Here is a 17,733-nt window from a genome sequence, read left to right as displayed (position 1 = left end):
ATTCACTTTTTCTGCTAGTCCTGTGTTCAGACTTCAAGGGTTTCTATGGGAAACCTTTTATCACTCTTGTCCTCCTCTCCCGCCTGCGCGCGGCTGTCACTGCCGAGCACCACGCGGCACGCGCTCACTCAATTTTTTTTTCAAACTTTATTGAATGTAACAATTCAATACTAAACAATGTTAAACAGCAACAACGAAGGAACAAGCCAGTGGGTTATTATTACATTTTAGGCAGATATATTTAAACTGACACACATATCAGCGCGCCCCCTGGTGTTTTTTCACCGCGATGATCAAAAATCCAACACCGTCACTGAAGAGAGACTGAAGCATGTCAGAGATGTGGAAGACATGGCAGGAATAGTTAGGAATATGTTAGTAGTTATTAATTAGTAGTATGGACAGCAAGATATTTAATGAATGCATTGAAGATGAAACTGTATCCACTAAGCTTTAAGCTGAATGTCAAAGAATCAAAGGCAACTAAAAATACCTGAATCTCAGACTCAAATGGAGTATAAGGTCAAAATACTTAATTTTGTTTTTCTTTACAACACTGTAAGCAGTAAGTATTTCTAGTTAGCTGAATGATCTCAGTAATTTAATTGTATTTAATTTTTCAATTATTTAATTTAATTAGGTAACTAAAGTAACTAAAAAGTAAATGTAACTTTGCAACAGTAACAAAAAGCAGAACCTTAAGGCAGTCAGGGCAAAAAAGTCAATAAAACTTCTTAACTATTGATTAGGAACAAATGTGAAATAGCAGTGATTAGAAGCAGCATGAAAACTTCTGAACTAGTGTTACCTACTTCACTGCAGTGCTCTCTTCAAAACATCTGAAACAGACTAGAGCAGATTTAAGTTTGATATGCTCTATTTTTAGTCATTGAAAAGTGTATAAATAAGTGCTAGATGTCACCAGAATGCACCAAATTGCATCATATTAAAATTTTCCGGGGGGGCATGCCCCCACGGACCCTCCTAAAGTTGCAAGCACCTGCGGAGCGGCGGGTCTCGCTGTGCGCGGTGTCGGGCCAGTAACTTTCAAAAACTACTGGCCCTGTGGGCCAGTGCAAATTTCTGGGCTATGTCAACCCCTGAGTGGGCACCACGTGCTTTTACTGAGGCATCTGATTGGTCGGTTTATAAGTTCAATAGCGTGGGATAGCGAAATAATATCGTGAAAAAAACATTGCTTGGTATTGATGCCATTTTCAGGTGCAGACCCAGTGAAGGTCATGTTTCAACCAATCATCGTCTGCTACTTTCACTCTACAGCCAGATTAAAAAGTGTTAATGTACGACTCCATGAAAAACCAGTTCTAATGCCGCCATCAACTGATGCTCTTCTTGATACGAGCATTGATTAAAAAGTGGATTTTCTTTTTGTGGGACGTTCTTCAACACCCGTGTGTGTCATCTACCTTCTGCTTCACCTCATTTGACCTTAACGTCTTAAAACTAAACACGTTCTCAAAGAGAGAAGCAAAGCTCCTTAATGGTTTCCAGCTTATGTAGATAAGAGCAGGTTAGTGTCCCGTTTCCCTACAGAAAGACTCTTGAAACATTATTGGAGATAAAGTTATATGAAACAAAGAAAATGCATCTGGATCCCATAACTAATTATAGATGTCTATGAAGACTCATTCATCCAGGTTGATTCCATTCTGACAGAATTGACAAAGCCTCCTGGATCAGAGGTGAAACGTCTTCTAACTTTAAAAACTAAGTCCAGATGACAACCCCTAAACCTACTACTATTAATTAATCATAGACCAACTATTTGGTTCAAACTACTGCAAAAATACAAAATCTTAAATAGTGCAAAAAAACTAAAATGGGTAACATATGATAGGCAATTTCCACCAACAGAATATGATCAAACGTTTAAATATTGGACTACAAAAGGAATGACAGCATAGTGTTTATTAGAAAAAGACGGACAGCTAGAGAGTTTGGAGAACGTGGCTAAGCAACTTCACCTTGAAAACGTGATTTTTTTTTTAGATACTGAGAAACTATCATAAGACTGTGATACAGAGTGGCTGTTCTGGGGATGAGGGTGGGATCACACAACTTTAAAAGTAAAAGACAACTGGGAAAAAGAATTAAACAAAGATAACGGAGCAGTATTGGTTAGACATGTGGAGACACCATCATACCACCACTGGATCTCCAACATGGAGAGAGTTCGCCTGGAAGAACCTTCATAACACCTCGGAAGAAACCTCGAAGAAAAAATGTAGACCTTTCTCGTGTATTTTGGAAGTATCTGAATGTAACAGGGTTTATGAAGATGGTGGGCGATATAACATGAAACGCGCTGGGATATACAATTCCTTTGGTACCAGAACTGTTTTATTTGTACATGTTCTCAGGAAACTCTGTCCACCACAGTAACAAACACATATTTAAAGTTATGTCAAAACATTAACCAACTGAACTGAAGCACTACGTCGATCCCATCTAAGGAGCAATGACATCAACGATTAACGACATCTATTCAAACAATTACAATCTAATTACACCGAAAGTGGATGAAATGGACATTTTCCAGCAAATAGACCCAAGAAGCTCCTAGAATTGGCCTCTGTTTTGAATTCAGTTTGTATTTTGTTGTCATGTAACAAAAACTACTAAAAATAAAGTTAAAAAAAAAATAAAGGAGACAGACTCTTGAGTTCTGCTGCTCTTTGCTGAAGCTGAGACGTTCACCTGACTGCAGGTGAGCTCTGTTAAACACACTACGAACGTCACATCCCTGCTCTGGCCTATAGATAACATGATCCATCTCTCCTGTGCACTTTGTCCTCTCTGCTGTGGCTTTTTATGATGTCATCGGCTGGAGCTCAGACAAAGCGGACTTTTATTTTGTAGTAGTCGGCATTGACGTGATGAAAACCATTGGTGGTTTTGCAGTAGAGGTGAACGATCCAATAGCGTTTGTGTCTTACTTTGGCGTCAGAAATGGTTTAAAAGGAGTCCTGTCAATCCCCACAGAAGAACTAACCAAACGCTTCCCGCTGCACATGAGCAAGGCAGTAAAACCAAACAGCTCAATGCAAATCCTGCATTAAGTGGGATGCGCTTCTTTTTTTTTTTATTTGCAAAAACTGTGCACAGTCATTTAATGCTAACATATGTTCAGAAAAGGCACAGTCCTTTGTCCCATGTTCAATGAGTTTATGAAATAAAGACTTTTTGTTCTGTTTCAACAAAACCTACAAAATGAATAAATCAACAAATACATCACGTTTACATTTCTACTGTCAATAATCTCATTGGTTTTAAATCTCACTGACAGCCAACAATGCTAAGATGTCCTCATTTTTGAAGTCAAAAACATGTTTCTCTTCTATGTGGCACATTTCTGACATGCGCCTGAAGCAGCACAGAGGAAGCTGGCAGCTGGAAATAAACATACAGAACTTAGTCAGACAAATTGTAAAGCGTCTGACTTTAAAAACTGTAAAAAAGAAATTTAAAAATCTAGGGATTTCCAAGTCTTTCCAGGTGGAGCCCTTCCCTCTGCCTCACAGCTTCGTTTAAAAGTGACGACCGTCTGAAACGCAGCAAACACCTCTGCAGATCTGCCACCTCCAGCATGGATTCAATGGCGGCGGCGGCTCCAAATGAGGTGCTTAAGCAGCGTGAGCCGCCGCTGCCTGTTGCTAAAATAGCTCCCCCTTCACCGCTTCCAAGGAGCGCCTCTACTTCCATTTGTTCAAAATGCTTTGCCATTTGGCCGTCGCCATGGCAACGTCTCAACAAAAATGTACTTGATGGGCTGATCGATTCATGGATTTGACGGATCCATGCTGCCTTCAGCCAAAGCAAAAGATTCAGCTTTAGATGAAGAGAAACTGCGTTTCTGTGAATAAACCAGAGAAAAAAATTGTTGTTGGATTATCTTAAATTCAACACTATGAGATTCTTCAGAGCCTTACGGGTTACAGTAAGGGTTTACTGTAGACTGAAGCTTCTGCTGAGTCCAGACAGAAGACTTTCAGTGGATTAAAGACTCTCATTGTTATGATTGGATTTAGGCCTGCACAATTAATCGCAAATTTATCGCAATATCAACCTGTGTAATGCGCTTATCGCAAAAGACGGCAATCACTGAGATTAATTGTTACCTTAAATGTGCTAAAACTATCTTATGGCAGCTTGATTTTTTTAAAGGAATCAAATAATAAATCCATTTGACCAATCAGACGGAGCCCTTTCATGTTAGACTTTGGCTCCCATGTAGACGAGAGTCATTTGGACTATAATTTATGTCGGCTCTCATTTAAGTTAAACTGATGTTTTTAGTTGTTTTGCTATTTGTTCATGTATCGCAAGTTATATCGCCATCACAATAGTGATCAGTAATATCGCTCATCGCGACTTTTCCTCAGATCGTGCAGCCCTAATTGGATTTAGTTTAGTAGATTTTTTTGTATCAATTACATAAACAGGAGATCGAAAGGTGTTAAGAAAGCTGCAGTCTGTGAATATGGCTTCATTCTAATTTAAAGATGAAACAGTGAACGCTTCAACAAACAAACCACACCTGTCTCTAAAAAAACACTGCAAAAATTTCCTCTAGTACAAATGAACTTTACACTACATTACAGGTTAGGAACAGTCTGTCCCAATAAAAGTAATCAACCTTAGCCCGTCTGTGATGAGAATGTAACAAATGCAACACTAAACCAAAACTCTGCCTGTTTGAAGGTCTCTGCACTGGCTGCCTGTCGGCTACAGGCTTGGTTTTAAGTTCCTCCTTCTGCTTTTTGAGGTCCTTCCTTTTTACCAAACCTTCTTAAACCTTATGAACCGCGCATAGTTCCCAGATCCTCAGGCTCTTTTATCGCTGTTAAAACGAGGACTCATGGTGACCTCACCTCTGGGATAACATATCTGAGGATCTGAGCGTCAGAGCTCTGTCTCCGCCTCTGGTCATCTCCCAATGCACTACATCTCCCAGCAACCCCTGCGCACTGTTCCAGGATGCCGCTCACCTGACTCTTGTTCGCATCACTCACAGCGTACTTCAGCACTGTACTGAGCCTCACTCAGTGCAAAGTATTGTTTGTGCCACTCTGCCTGCATTTCTGAGCGTTATATCTAGACCTGACCTTCTGTTTCCTGACCGTTTACCTGCCCAGACTCTCACCTGGATCCTGACCATCCCTTCTCCTCTCCAATGATCCCATGCCTGCCTGACCCCGATTTAGCTTTGTAGACTTTAGCTGAGCTAATAAAACCTTCTGCATTTGGAACCAGCCGTCTGCTCGTTTTGTAAAACTGAGTTTCTGCATTGTTTGACATTTTTTAAATGTAAATTAAAAACATCTTTTTAACTTAATTTCATATATTATTCATTTGAGGGCTTCTTATTCATTTTATTGTGTTTATCATAAAACGATTTAATCCAGGACTCCACCAAGCATTACCTTGAACAGAAACAACACTCAGGTTTTTTTTTTAAATTATATATATATATATATATATATATATATATATATATATATATATATATATATATATATATATATATATATATATGGGTTAAACAATTTCACCATGACAGGAACACAGACTTATTTCCACCAAGTTTCCAAAAGCAAGATTTTTATAAAATACCTTAAAATAGTACACGTCTATATCTACTATTTTCTTTTTCGTTATAGTTGAGAGTAATTGGGAAAAGTAGAATTAATAAATATCTGAATTTTCTACAGATGACCATGACTTTATTTTGGGTACACTGTTGCCTAGCAACAGGTAAGCACTGATAGGTTAGAGGTAAAGCCACAGAATTAAACCCCTGGCAGAAAGTTCAGGCCAAAAAGTCATTGTAAGCTCCTTAATAGAAACACGCTGATGGAAATGGTTTTTTTGGTGTTTTTAACATGTTCCTGTAGCTTTTTTATGATAGATGACATTTATTAGGAACATTAAGATTAAAATTGCATTTCTGAGTAGTTCTTTATTCAAATTGTCATGAATCCGGAGCCGACAAAAACATATGGTTTGAAAAAGTTTGTATTTGTGACGTAGAAGCTTCTACGGCAAGACCCCCGGCTCTTTGCTCCGCCCCTTTCTGATGCACCCACTGTTAGACAAACAGATCCATGAACGTCTTTGTTTTCCTGGTCTGAGCTGGAATCTGGATCAGAACCGGATAGATCTGACGTTGCCGCCATTTTTGTTGTCGCGCTAATTCTAGGTTGGAGTTGTGAGGGGCTGTAAGCTAGCGAGAGAAAATGTAAACAGAGAGCTCTCAACAACGGGAAGGGGAGCAGGTTTAGGCAGAATCCGAATTCTTCCCCCACCCCTCCGATCGTTGGGGCATTTAGTGGTGTGGGGTTGTCCAAAATACTTTTCTTAAGGGCTAGGGAGCGGGTGCGGCCGACGGTGATCGGCGTCGCGCTGTGCAGGAGAAGCGCAGTTCCTCACGTAGGTGTGCTCAGACGCAGAGAAGTTTACATGCAAACTTAAGTCATGACGTTTTTGCACGACCTTTTCAAAGTTGTAAAACCGATATTATGCAATTACAGCCGCTAACAGCTTCATGCTAACGTAGCTGACCGGTGACTATTTATGATGTCATCGGGCGGGAGTAACATCCGAACTAGAAGACACCATTTTCCACAATTCTCCGTTTTGAGTGCTAAATGTAGGGGTACGAAGAAAATGTAGGCGAAGAATTCGGATTCAGGCTTGCTCACACCTACAGACCCGCCCACAACTCTGAAGCAAATATCCAAAGAACTACTGCCGCTCTGCAGAAACTAAGTCCTAGAAAAAGACACAGGTCGTTTTATTTAGCCTAAAAACTGCATCATCAGCATTAAAAGAGCACTGGGAACATTTTTAAAATAGAGAAGAGGATCGGACTGTAACTTTAAGAGGGCAGAACATGACAGAGCAGAACATCCAACCAAACTCCTTCAACAGTAATCCAACACAAAGTCATCCGAGAGACACACAAAGACATCTCTACATTTTCTATCACACATGATCATTTATGTGACTTCCAGTTAGCCCTGAAAAAAAGATGATATCCAGATGGACATCTAGATTATCGGGGCTTTTCTAAAAACAAGACGGAAAAGGTTTTACCTTCATCTGGTCTGATATTTAAAGAAAACAACTGCTAAAAAATATGAACTTTGTTTGTTTTGGTTCCGTTCAGCAGATCGTCTATAGACAGAACAAAAAAAAGCAGCTTCTGTTGCCCTCTGGGGGCAGATACAGCAAACCACCTACCTCTTTTGGGTTTGGGGAAACTTTCGTGCAGGTGGAACACGACTTTCTCCACGAAGTGCTGGATGTTGCAGTGATCCGGGCCGCGGACGAACACCATCCAGTCGTGGGTGAAGCCTTCCGCCGTGGGCTTCTTTCGGACCTGCGCTCGGTGTCCCAGCTCCAGTCTCACCTGAACGGCGCCCTGAGAGACGAGCAGCGGTTACTCCTCCTCATCGTACTCACACGTTAACCAAAGAGCCCCGCGAGCCGACGCCTTGCGGATCAGTGACGTGCGGTCACATGAGGCCAGTGAGGCTTGGTCTCACCGGTCATCGTGATAACAGAGAAAAAAGGACATCAAGTAAATATTATTCTCAACTGATCCGTGTTCAAGATACATCTTCAGTTGACTCGACACGTTCTCCACAGTTTCTGAGGTTAGAATCGCTGAATTCGAGTGTTGCGTGTTGACATACAGAGCGGAAACTCCGGAGCACTTCGTCGCAGGTCTGACTGCAGGACTTTTTACACTGCCGTGCCGTCAGAGCGCTGACTGTTTCTTAGGCCTCAGTCGGTCAGTGATGACCATGGATGGTCCTACCTCTCGTTCTGTGGTGGTCAGAGGTTGGATACTAGCCAGGGCGACGTGATATGGAGGACAGGCTATTGCCACTCTCCAGGTCATTGATGGATCCAAAGGAACAGCAAGGTTGCTACAGTTTGGCATCAGCGCCATCGCAGAAGTTGCCAGACTGAGGCAGCAAACAGTGTCGAACTGCCTTAGGGACTCCAAATTTTTCCTTGAGGTTTACTCCTGAAACCTTTTCCATGGAAGAATATAGTCGCAAGGCAGTGGGGATTTAAGATCGAGGTTTTCTTTCCCCTAGATGAACTGCCTTCCTGGGCTGATGAATGTCATATCCCTGAAACAACTGGTTATAAGGCGCCGGTGACCCGCCTGCACCCCTTTTACCGTCAGTGAAAACAGTTCCGCCGGGTTAAGAAGCTCAACTGAACGCAAAGGCCAGGAGCTGGACTTGGTTGTCTGAGGCTATTGGAGACGCACGCCGTATAGGGGTACTTGATAGACAGTGGGAGCTTATCCACACTACCTTGGACTATGACGACCTTGGACTGTAGGTGCAAAGAAAAGGCTGCTGGTGAGGCAAGCCTCACTAGGGGCAGACGTGAGCTGACGGTGCGTTACCAGAAGTAGTTCACCCTGCTGGAGGCTAACTGAGACGGTTCCAGATGCAACAAAGTTACTCCAGCTGGCTCCCACTCTACCGGCTCCAACAGCATCAGTGGAGAGGTCATTCTCTGCACTAAAAAGACTAAAAACGTGAAACAGAACAGACCGAGGACGTCTGTCTCCATTGAGAGGAAGAGACTCATTCAACTAAAGGAACATTAGGAAGACCTTTCCAACAGATCATAGAGCTTTTAGTGGAGAAGGATCGACACATGGACTCAAAAAAGTACGGCCAAACGTGGTTTTCAATTTTTGTTTTTTAAAACTAACATGGGAGTGAGTGGGAAAAAAATAAGTATTTGAAAACTAAATTTTAGACCTAAAAGAATTCTTTTTATAATCATTTTCACAGACAACATTTAATAACTAATTAAAACACCAGAATTAGAAGTTGGCAAAAATACTAGAAACAGTTACTGAGGGTCAAATGTGTCCTGAACACATCTATACTTTAATTTTTTGACAGTACATATGAATCATTTTTACACTAATAAAGTGTTCTGTCCATGTCTATAATATAAATATTCTCTGTGGTTTGTTCTTGTGTGTATCTTCTATGCTGTTTCCTGCCGTTGGATGCTGAAATATTCAGTTCTTTCATTGTAACTGTGACTCCAGAGGAGTCGGTGCCTCACCAGCCACCAGCCTCACCGCGCGTCACCGCTACGGATCCATTCTGCCTCCCTTTGGTGAACGTGTCCAGCAGTCTTCTGCTGCGTGGATGACGCTTAAGGACCGCGGTAAAAAAAAACATCAAAGGCAGCCGTACCTCACACCAGCAGTTAGAACAGCGGGGACGACCTGCATTTGGTGGGAGCGCGCGCGCCAAACGCGGCGTTTCAAAGGGAACATCTGAGGGAGGCTTGGGACTGGCTCACGTTCAGATATTATCACCGAGCTAACCGTGCCGCCGGGAAAATCCTCCAACCGTCGGCGAGACCAAACAGCAACACCAACCGAGCACATCCTCACCTAAAAAACCGGCCTGGCTGTGCACGAACCCCGCGGCGCGCTACTCACCGAGCCCGCCATCCCGAAGGCCCCGCGTGACCGCTACGGAGAGCTGGGCTGAGAGGAGAGTCTATCCGCGGACAGCTTCCCGATGACGGCGGACATGGTCTCTCCTGTGCCCAAGTCAAACTGAAGACTTTGAAAGGCTCGCCGGCTGTCAACACCCAGACAACCATGAGGACGACTTCCTGCAATCCTTTTCAAAATAAAAGTAGCATCTGCAGCAAAATGCTCAGTCTTAGTCTCTGCAAAGTTCCAGGCCAACCTTTATGTTTTAGGGAGGATTTTTAAGTCAAAGTTGCATCTTGTTTAAAGCAAAAGTGTGTTGCTTCTTGTAAATCCCAATTCTATCATTCAGATTGATTTACCCCTAAAGCAAAGACAAAACCAATGTGAGGTCACCTGCTAGTGGTTTTTAGCTTTGGTCAGAAACGAGAAGACGCACATGAATGACCTGCTGAATTTATCCACATAAGGAAACACTTTAGCCGCCTGACATGGAATGGTAAAAAAAAGATTGAATAAGATAAATAAAGTTGCCATGGAGCAGGAGTGGCAGGATCTCATGCATCCAACCTTAATTTAATAAAATCAAACAATAAGGTGCAGAATGAGTAGCAGGAGAAACTCCATGGATTTCTGAATCTTTGACGTTTCTCTTACTTCTGAAGTTGGAAATTCGCAGTTTCAGGAGTTCCTGCACATATCTCTGCTCTGAAACTGAGAAAAGTGACTCACAAATCCAGTTAGTGATGAAGCATTTTTAAAATGTGTTATTTGTGTTTGATTTTACAGTGAGGGGAACTACTGAGGTGTTCAGAGCTTCAAATCCCAAACTTGACAGACTTCATGCGCCCACAATAACAGACTCCCAACGAATCCTCCCTTTAAGCTGTAAGAAAACCTTAAGCAATGTCAGATTAATTCACACAAACAAATGTAAATGTACTTAAATATCGATGCTAAAAAGTCAACATAAAACAAACACTACAAACTCTGCAGCTTTAGATCTCTGAAAAATGTCTCTGCATTATGACCAAAGGCAAAAAACTAAAACCTGCTGCCCGTACATCAAGACCCACCATGAGCCAAGAGCTTACCGAGTACATTACTCATAATACAGGAGATACAGTTATGCTGATCATCCAGGGAAAATCCTATCAATAGTGGTGAGTTTTCACAGAACAAATTAAACAAATAAAGCATTGGAACAATTTAAAACTCAGGCACCACAAAGACCATTTTGAGCTAAACTCAGAGATGTGATAAACTCAGGAATGACTCAAACATGGTTTTTTCTGCGTTTTCAGAAAGTGAAAAGAGTTCACAAAGTCTGGAAGTATTTTCTGTTAAATAAATGCGCAGAAGTCTTGAAGATTATGTATTTTGCAAGTTAAAGTAAAAAACAATTTATTGATGTATACCATTGAGAACAATGTATTTAAACCTTTTAAGTTTAATCTATGTTATGTTAATTTTATGTCATTTTCTTTCATGCAATTTCATGTTAATAATGTACGTTTTTATTTTATTTTATTTTATTTTATCTACAGTCTCTTGGTGCCTGACCATGGTCAGCACGGGACAGAGGATGAAAATTAGCCAGGACTGGAATCCTGTGTATGTACAGTATTTCTCTATTTTAGATTACGCAACACTGTTTTTGTATGCATTGTTCCTTTAACAAATAAACACAAATACAAATGTAGGTTCTATTTTTCTCCGTTTTTTATTTGTAATACACTAAATATACTTAGATCTAGGCTCATTTTAAAAAGTTGATTTCATGGTCTTTTATTTTGTAGGGGAAATCATACCGTTTCCTTCGCACCTTAAATCTAATCCCCAGACCTTGACAGTTCCGGAACATAATGCGCACGCGCAGAGTCGTAGAAAGCTGCGGACACGGCACGAGACGCAAGCAGCCAATTGGAAAGTCGCAGGCAGGCTGGCCTCCAATCAGGAGACGGCGATGATGTTCGCTTCACGTTAAACGGGAGAACTCCTAGAAGAAGATGGGGGGGCTGAACTGCGGTTGTGAGAATAGTACTACAACTGATGAATACTATTATTATTATTTTTTTTACTACAACTGATGAATAGCAAGCGTGCGAAAAACGTAAATGTTTTCATTACACTCTTCTGTATTTTTTAAACTTTATTAACAAGTATTGCACATACAAATACCACACATGACACTCCAGACTATGTGCAAAACACAACATTTTCTTATTTGCCGGGAAAAAATGTTTAAAAAAACACCCATAATAAAAAAAAAACTATAAAAACAAGTAAAAAATAAATAAATAAAACAAAAACAATAAAAGTATAGGAATCTGTTAACGTTTTAAAGTGACCATGATGCTTCAACTGTTCGAACAGATTTTTTGTTAGTGCAGCACTTTTGAATGTTTACATACAGAATGATTTATATCTGGAAAACCATGAAACACAGTTTTTTGTTGGCATATTGATACTTGTGCGCGTTTTCTTCTGCATTGTGTTGTCCAACTCCACAGGTTGTTGTCACTGAATTCTGATCCACACCGCTCGCCGTAGTTTCACTTGTTTTTGCGGGACGCTTGATGTCGAAGGTAAAGTTTTTCCATTTGCTGCTGTTATAAATGTTTTCAAATAATTCCTCATTATTTCATCATTTTTTTCGCCGTTATCCCTTCATGTCATTTTCTGTCGCTGGGCTGAAGTCCAACTATTTATCTGTATTTTGCAGCTACTCTTAGCATCCACTGCTATCGTGCAGTACAGCCTCCCGGTCGATTTACGCCTCTTTGAACTTGAACGTATAGATTGATTTATTTCTAATGTCTGCATTTGATCTGTGAGCCGCGTTGCTGTGTCACTCCATCAAACCTGTCACGGACGCGCTGTAGGAGCCTGAATTATGCTAGCTAGTGCTCGGGTTAGCATGACAGCGTGGAGGGGAAAGCCCTGTATAAATAATATTTATTACAGTATATCAAAGTTCAAATAGAAGTTTGCTTAGAAATGCAGCTTTAAGCTTAAATGTAAAGACAAATGTTTGAATTACACTCATAGAGGCTGTGTCCGAATTCCCACCACCACTAAAGAAATGTGTAGTGCCCTTCAGACACCACGCTCACTACTTTTTTTAAGGGTGGATATGACGTCATCTGTTTTCGATGTTAGAATCTAATTGATATGAGCATTTTGTGACGATTATTTATGAGTCCACTGTCTTTTGAATATAAAAACATTGATGGTTTATCAAAAAATAGATTTCCGACGCAATGCATTGTGGTCTATATTCTCCAATGTAGTGAGCATCGATGCACACGGGTTTTTCGCAGAGACTTCTGGGAAATTTCTTGGGCACTCGATGTTGGAATTGTAGATACGGACAGGACTAGAAAATGGTGAACGTATTATATAGTGAGAAGGGAAGGATTTTGGAATTCCGGAATTTTTTGGACAAAAAATGTTCCGACGCCATGCATTGTGGTCTATACAGTGATCCCTTGCTATAACACGGTTTACTTTTCACGGTTTCGCTACTTCACGGATTTTCATCGTGCATTGTGTTCTGCATTCTGATTGGCTAAAAAGTCACTCCGCTTCTTCTCTACCTGTGCGTCAATAACGTTGCAGTTTAATATGTACACATACGTAAATCAGCTTGCCAAATTTACAACACGTACGTGCAAATCATCTTGCAATTTCAAGTTTCTCTAAAACCCATAGAAAAAGAGCGACAACAACTGCCAATCATTATGTTCTTCTCCTGAACAAACACATCTGCACTGCGGGCTTCAAAAGAAGAAAACACTGCAGAGCGGAGTCAGGATGCAGCGGCTCAGTCTGAAGAGCAGTAAATACACCTGAGTCACTATTTGTCCGACTGTTCTTTGTATTTTTTTCATAATCATTTTAAAATTTCTCCAGTTTAATCCAATTACTCGGGTCGCGGTGGGCGGGGCTAATCTCTGCAATTTGAAGCCTTCTGTTCACATCGATGATTAAAATTATTATTTGACAGTACAGTACAGAAGTTATTTGTTAAAAAATCGTTTCTAAAGTACTTTTATTTGTGAAACAAATGCTTGAGCCTGTGAAATGGTTTGTTCTTTCTTTTCAATGTATAAAAGAGTATTTAATTGTATAATAATAGTTAAAAAAAAAGTTTTCTACTTCACGGATTTTGCCTATCACGGGTTCTTTTTGGAACGTAACCCCCGCGAAAAACAAGGGTTTACTGTATTCGCCAATCTAGGTCGTGTCCGAATGAGTTCACTGCTTTCTATATAGTGTAGCGGTCGAGCTCGTAGGAGCCTGGACACAGTGGAAACTGTAGCTAGAGCTCGGGCTAGCATGACAGCGTGGAGGGAAAAGCCCTTTTGGAAAAAGGTCTTTATTACAGTAATATTCAAGTTCAAAGAAAGGTTTGTGTAAACATGCAAACAGCTGAAATGATAAAGAAAAATGTTTGAATTACACACATCTACTGTAGAAAGCAGTGGAATCCCTGATTGGTCTGTATGTTCTCGGTGACCAAAGCATAATGTTGGCTATGAAACACGTGACCTGACACCATTTACTTCTGGGTTGGAAATGAGCTGCAAAAATAACTAATATTTCATAAAAAATGTTCTATGTAGTATGCCAAAGGTCATATATGATCATATGGATATATTTTACTCTGAAAGGATTAAGAAAAGCAGGATATTAGGCCGGCACACTAAATCGTTATCGCGCTGTGCAGTACACATGTCGCACAAGTCGATGAAAATTGCAATAAATGGTTCCCTTAAATATGTTAAAACAATCTTATGGCAGCTTGAAGTATTTACCGAATCAAATAAATCCAAATATGCATTGGACCAATGGGATGGAGCCCTTTGATGTTGGATTATTGCCTCCTATGGAGACGGGGGGTCATTTGGAGAATAATTTCAGTTATATTGACTCTTATTTAAATTAAACGGTTGCAATGAAATGGAAATGAAGTTTTTGGTTGTTTTGCTGTTTGTTCATGTATCTCAAGTTATATCGTTGAGCACTAATATGGTTTCCCTTATATCGCTCAGCCCTGCAGAATATAGACCATTTAATGATATGCTACATAATTTCAGAAATCTTCACAATTATAACAGGTTAGGTTTCCAAATGGAGTACTGTTTAACTGTCCTCAGGAAATATGATTCCATGGTTTTAAACTGGAATACCCAGCGCTCGTTCCTGCCTGGCTGGACTTTCTTTTCCAAACAAATGGTTACCGTGGAAGTGGGAAGCGCTACTTCCTGTTCTTCTTGGGACATTTTCTGCGGCGTTTAGTGAAAAGTGCCATGTTGGTTTTGGCGAGGGCGCCGTGCGAACCGCCCGTGTCACACAGCAAAGCCTAGCGGCGTTATTTCTAAAGCACTTGTTGGCTCAACACATGCATTGTGCTCCCTTGTATCGCGAATGCAGACCTTGCAGTACGGCAGCCTATATTGTTCGGCTTTAAAGTAACTGTGCTGTAGAATCCACTGGAAAAGTTCTCCACCTAAACTTTCTTTGATTGTTTGAATGGAAGCAGATTGAGGAAACCTTTTACAGTCAGGAAGCTTAGATTCTGGCAAAGCTTTGGAGTTCCGGAGACCAGCATGTCTGCTTTCATGGAGGTCCAGTTTGGGATGCCGTCTGCTGAGCGGTCAGCAGACGGCTGAGCTTCGTGTTTGTGAGAGGAGGCCGACTCACCCGTCCACGTCTGTGGAGATGACGAGCTCGGAGCGACGAAGAGGCAGCAGGAGCAGAGAGGCGGACGGAGCAGCAGCGCTGGCTGCTGATAACAGAAGGGGGGTTAGCTGTTTGGGGAGGGGGGGTCAGGGCCGAGGCCTCAACGGGCTGACCCTCCATTGGCTTGGATTGGTTGGTAGCTTTGTTTGTGTGTTTCTTTCAAACAGACACAGAAAACGACGTGGCAAAGAAATCAAATCAAATCAAACCCAGTTGTGCTCAGAAGTTGACATACCCTAGAAGAAATGAGGATTTTTTTATAGCTAAACATTTAAAATATGGACATTTCTTTATACACTTTCATTTCTATTGTAACAATATTAACTAGAAGGAGCTGCATTTCCAGAAGAAAATACAGCGTTGAATGCTGTGTTACTGACGCAAAATGAAACTTAAAGGGGAATAATTGGCACAAAAAGAAATGAAAGAAATGATCCAAGTTGAACATAATTTAAGTGAAACACCACAATAATAAAAAATGTATTCATATGAAAAATACAAGAACTGGGATTTAAACTGGCAAAGTTAAGCACCTCAGATCCTGTGTCATGGCATCACACTACCAACCAGGTACAGTGGACAGGATCCAGACAATCCTGGAATATCTGGAAAAGTTCAAGGATCTGAAGGACCAGAAGTCAGAGATGAAAGAGCTGAACATTTGAATAGTTGAATGGTTGAAATAGATGAAACATTGTAGAAGGGATTTATTTGATTTATTAATTACTCCAAGCTGCCATAAGATTGTTTTAGTACATTTAATGTAACCATTTATCACAATTTTCATTGACCTTTGCGGTATGCATATTGCACAGCTTGATATCTCGACGATAAGTTTGCGATTTATTGTGCCGGGCTAGTGTTGTTCCTTGTGCTGCATCACGCTGCCTAACCGGTTCTGGGTTAACACAGAACCAAGAAACTCTACAGCAGTCATGTTAAACCTTCTGATCAGCAGTGAGGGACAAACCAAGGACATCCTCTGATCCAACAGCCTGCAGATGCTGAACAGAACCACTTCCTGTTGGATGTCTTCGTTTCCTTCATGTGTGCAGATCTCTGTTCATGCAAACCTTCAATCCTGCAGTTTACTGGATGGTTGCAGAACTTTGAGTCATCAGTTTTGGGATTCTGCGGTTTCATTCATGTGTTTTTTTTATTGAAAGTGAAACTGTTTCTTCTTCGTGACATCAGGAGGATTTTCTGACAGACGCGTTGGGCTCCCAGACATGACGGACAGTTTGAAGACTCGGCTGGAATTCTCCAGTCCCGTCATCCAAGCACAGGTACGTCTGACGTCTGCACGGCACGCCGTCCCTGAACCCCGTTCAGGACCGCCCTGAAACCAGGACTGAGGCCGGATCATGTGGACACACAGCTGCTGCTCCATGACTTTCAGAAACCTTTGTAGGAACCAAAGTGAGGCAGCAGCTTCTTCTCCGTAATGATAGTGAAAAACGAGCTTTAATGGGGTTTTTGTGTTCATTCACAGTTGTTATTCCAGAACTCTGCTTTAACCGACACCTTCAGAAAAGAAACTTCCTTTTGGCTTAATGCTGCTTCATAAAAGGGTATCAGTGTTACCCCAAGTTCCCCAAAAGGAGGCCGTTTGGAGGAAAGGAGCTGTAGTAGATGAAGAACTTAAAGCTGGTCTTGTTCTTTTAAGGCGGTCCGGAGCCTCGTTGCTGCAGTGCTGAAGGAAAAAGGGTCACGCGGTCCGATCACTCAGTCGTCCGCCCAGGTGAGGTCCACAGATGAGTATTCAGCGTCAGGCCGCCTCCATCTAACGTGTCCGGACTGTGCTGTGTGTCAGAGCCCGGCGTTGGAGAGCCTGTGGCAGCAGTGCTGCAGTGACTGCGCCCTGGTGCGCTCCGTCTGCTGCGACGCTGTGGTTCTGCTGGTGGACCAGGGCCATGCGGACCTGCAGCACATCCTCAACGGGGCCCTCAATCTCCTGCCTTCCGCCAGGTGAGCAGCCGCTTCGCTCCACACCCCTTTGCGCTCACTGACAGGTCGTTGGCCTTGTGGGAGAGTGTCCGCCCTGCGACTGGAAGGTCGTGAGTTCAAATCCAGGCCGAGTCTAAAAGTGGGAGCCAATGCCTCCCTGCTGGACACTCAGCATTAAGGGGTTCTCGAGGGCAGCTGTGTCTGCAGCTCACGGCTCCCCCAGGGGAGGGGTCAAATGCAGAGAATAAATTTCAGATAATGCGACTTTAACTTCAGGTCGTCACAATGTTTTTGTTTGGCGTTTGAGTGTTTCTTTTAGAACCTCTACACGCAGAATAGTGTTTAATCTTAGTTTACAGGTCAGCCGGCCACAGATATTTAAGGTCATGTGACCCTCTGGTTTCTGGAGTCCATTTAAAGCCAGTTTTTTTCTGAGTCATGGCATCATCACCATCTCGCCTTTATATTCTGCTTTCCCATTCTATCTTTTCCAAAAATGGTCTGTTAATCCAACAAGGTAAAAATAA

At 41.7% G+C, this 17,733-nt stretch overlaps 2 protein-coding genes across 8 annotated transcripts in view; one reads left to right on the top strand and one right to left on the bottom strand.

The window, feature by feature from the left end:
- The window catches only part of mllt3 (MLLT3, super elongation complex subunit), a 41,493-nt gene extending 31,822 nt beyond the window's left edge, over window positions 1-9,671 (bottom strand). For 3 of the 7 annotated variants that reach the window (XM_023966206.1, XM_023966209.1, XM_023966210.1), the window contains exons 1-2: window positions 9,515-9,671; window positions 7,264-7,444 (exon numbers count right to left, since the gene is read on the bottom strand). In XM_023966206.1, the coding sequence (XP_023821974.1) occupies window positions 7,264-7,444; window positions 9,515-9,526 (193 nt within the window). In that variant the 5' untranslated portion in view covers window positions 9,527-9,671. The remainder of the gene's footprint in view (window positions 1-7,263; window positions 7,445-9,514) is intronic. The other 4 variants (XM_023966204.1, XM_023966208.1, XM_023966207.1 and 1 more) reach the window with 2 other exon arrangements.
- A 2,310-nt stretch (window positions 9,672-11,981) lies between these two features.
- focad (focadhesin) overlaps window positions 11,982-17,733 on the top strand; it is a 41,117-nt gene continuing 35,365 nt past the window's right edge. The window contains exons 1-4 of the mRNA XM_011487798.3: window positions 11,982-12,099; window positions 16,454-16,545; window positions 16,926-17,000; window positions 17,073-17,227. Coding sequence (XP_011486100.1) covers window positions 16,489-16,545; window positions 16,926-17,000; window positions 17,073-17,227 — 287 coding nt within the window. The 5' untranslated portion in view covers window positions 11,982-12,099; window positions 16,454-16,488. The remainder of the gene's footprint in view (window positions 12,100-16,453; window positions 16,546-16,925; window positions 17,001-17,072; window positions 17,228-17,733) is intronic.

Source organism: Oryzias latipes, chromosome 18 (genome assembly GCF_002234675.1).
Source record: "Oryzias latipes chromosome 18, ASM223467v1".
Lineage (NCBI taxonomy): Eukaryota > Metazoa > Chordata > Actinopteri > Beloniformes > Adrianichthyidae > Oryzias > Oryzias latipes.
This window is presented reverse-complemented; position numbering and strand designations above follow the sequence as displayed.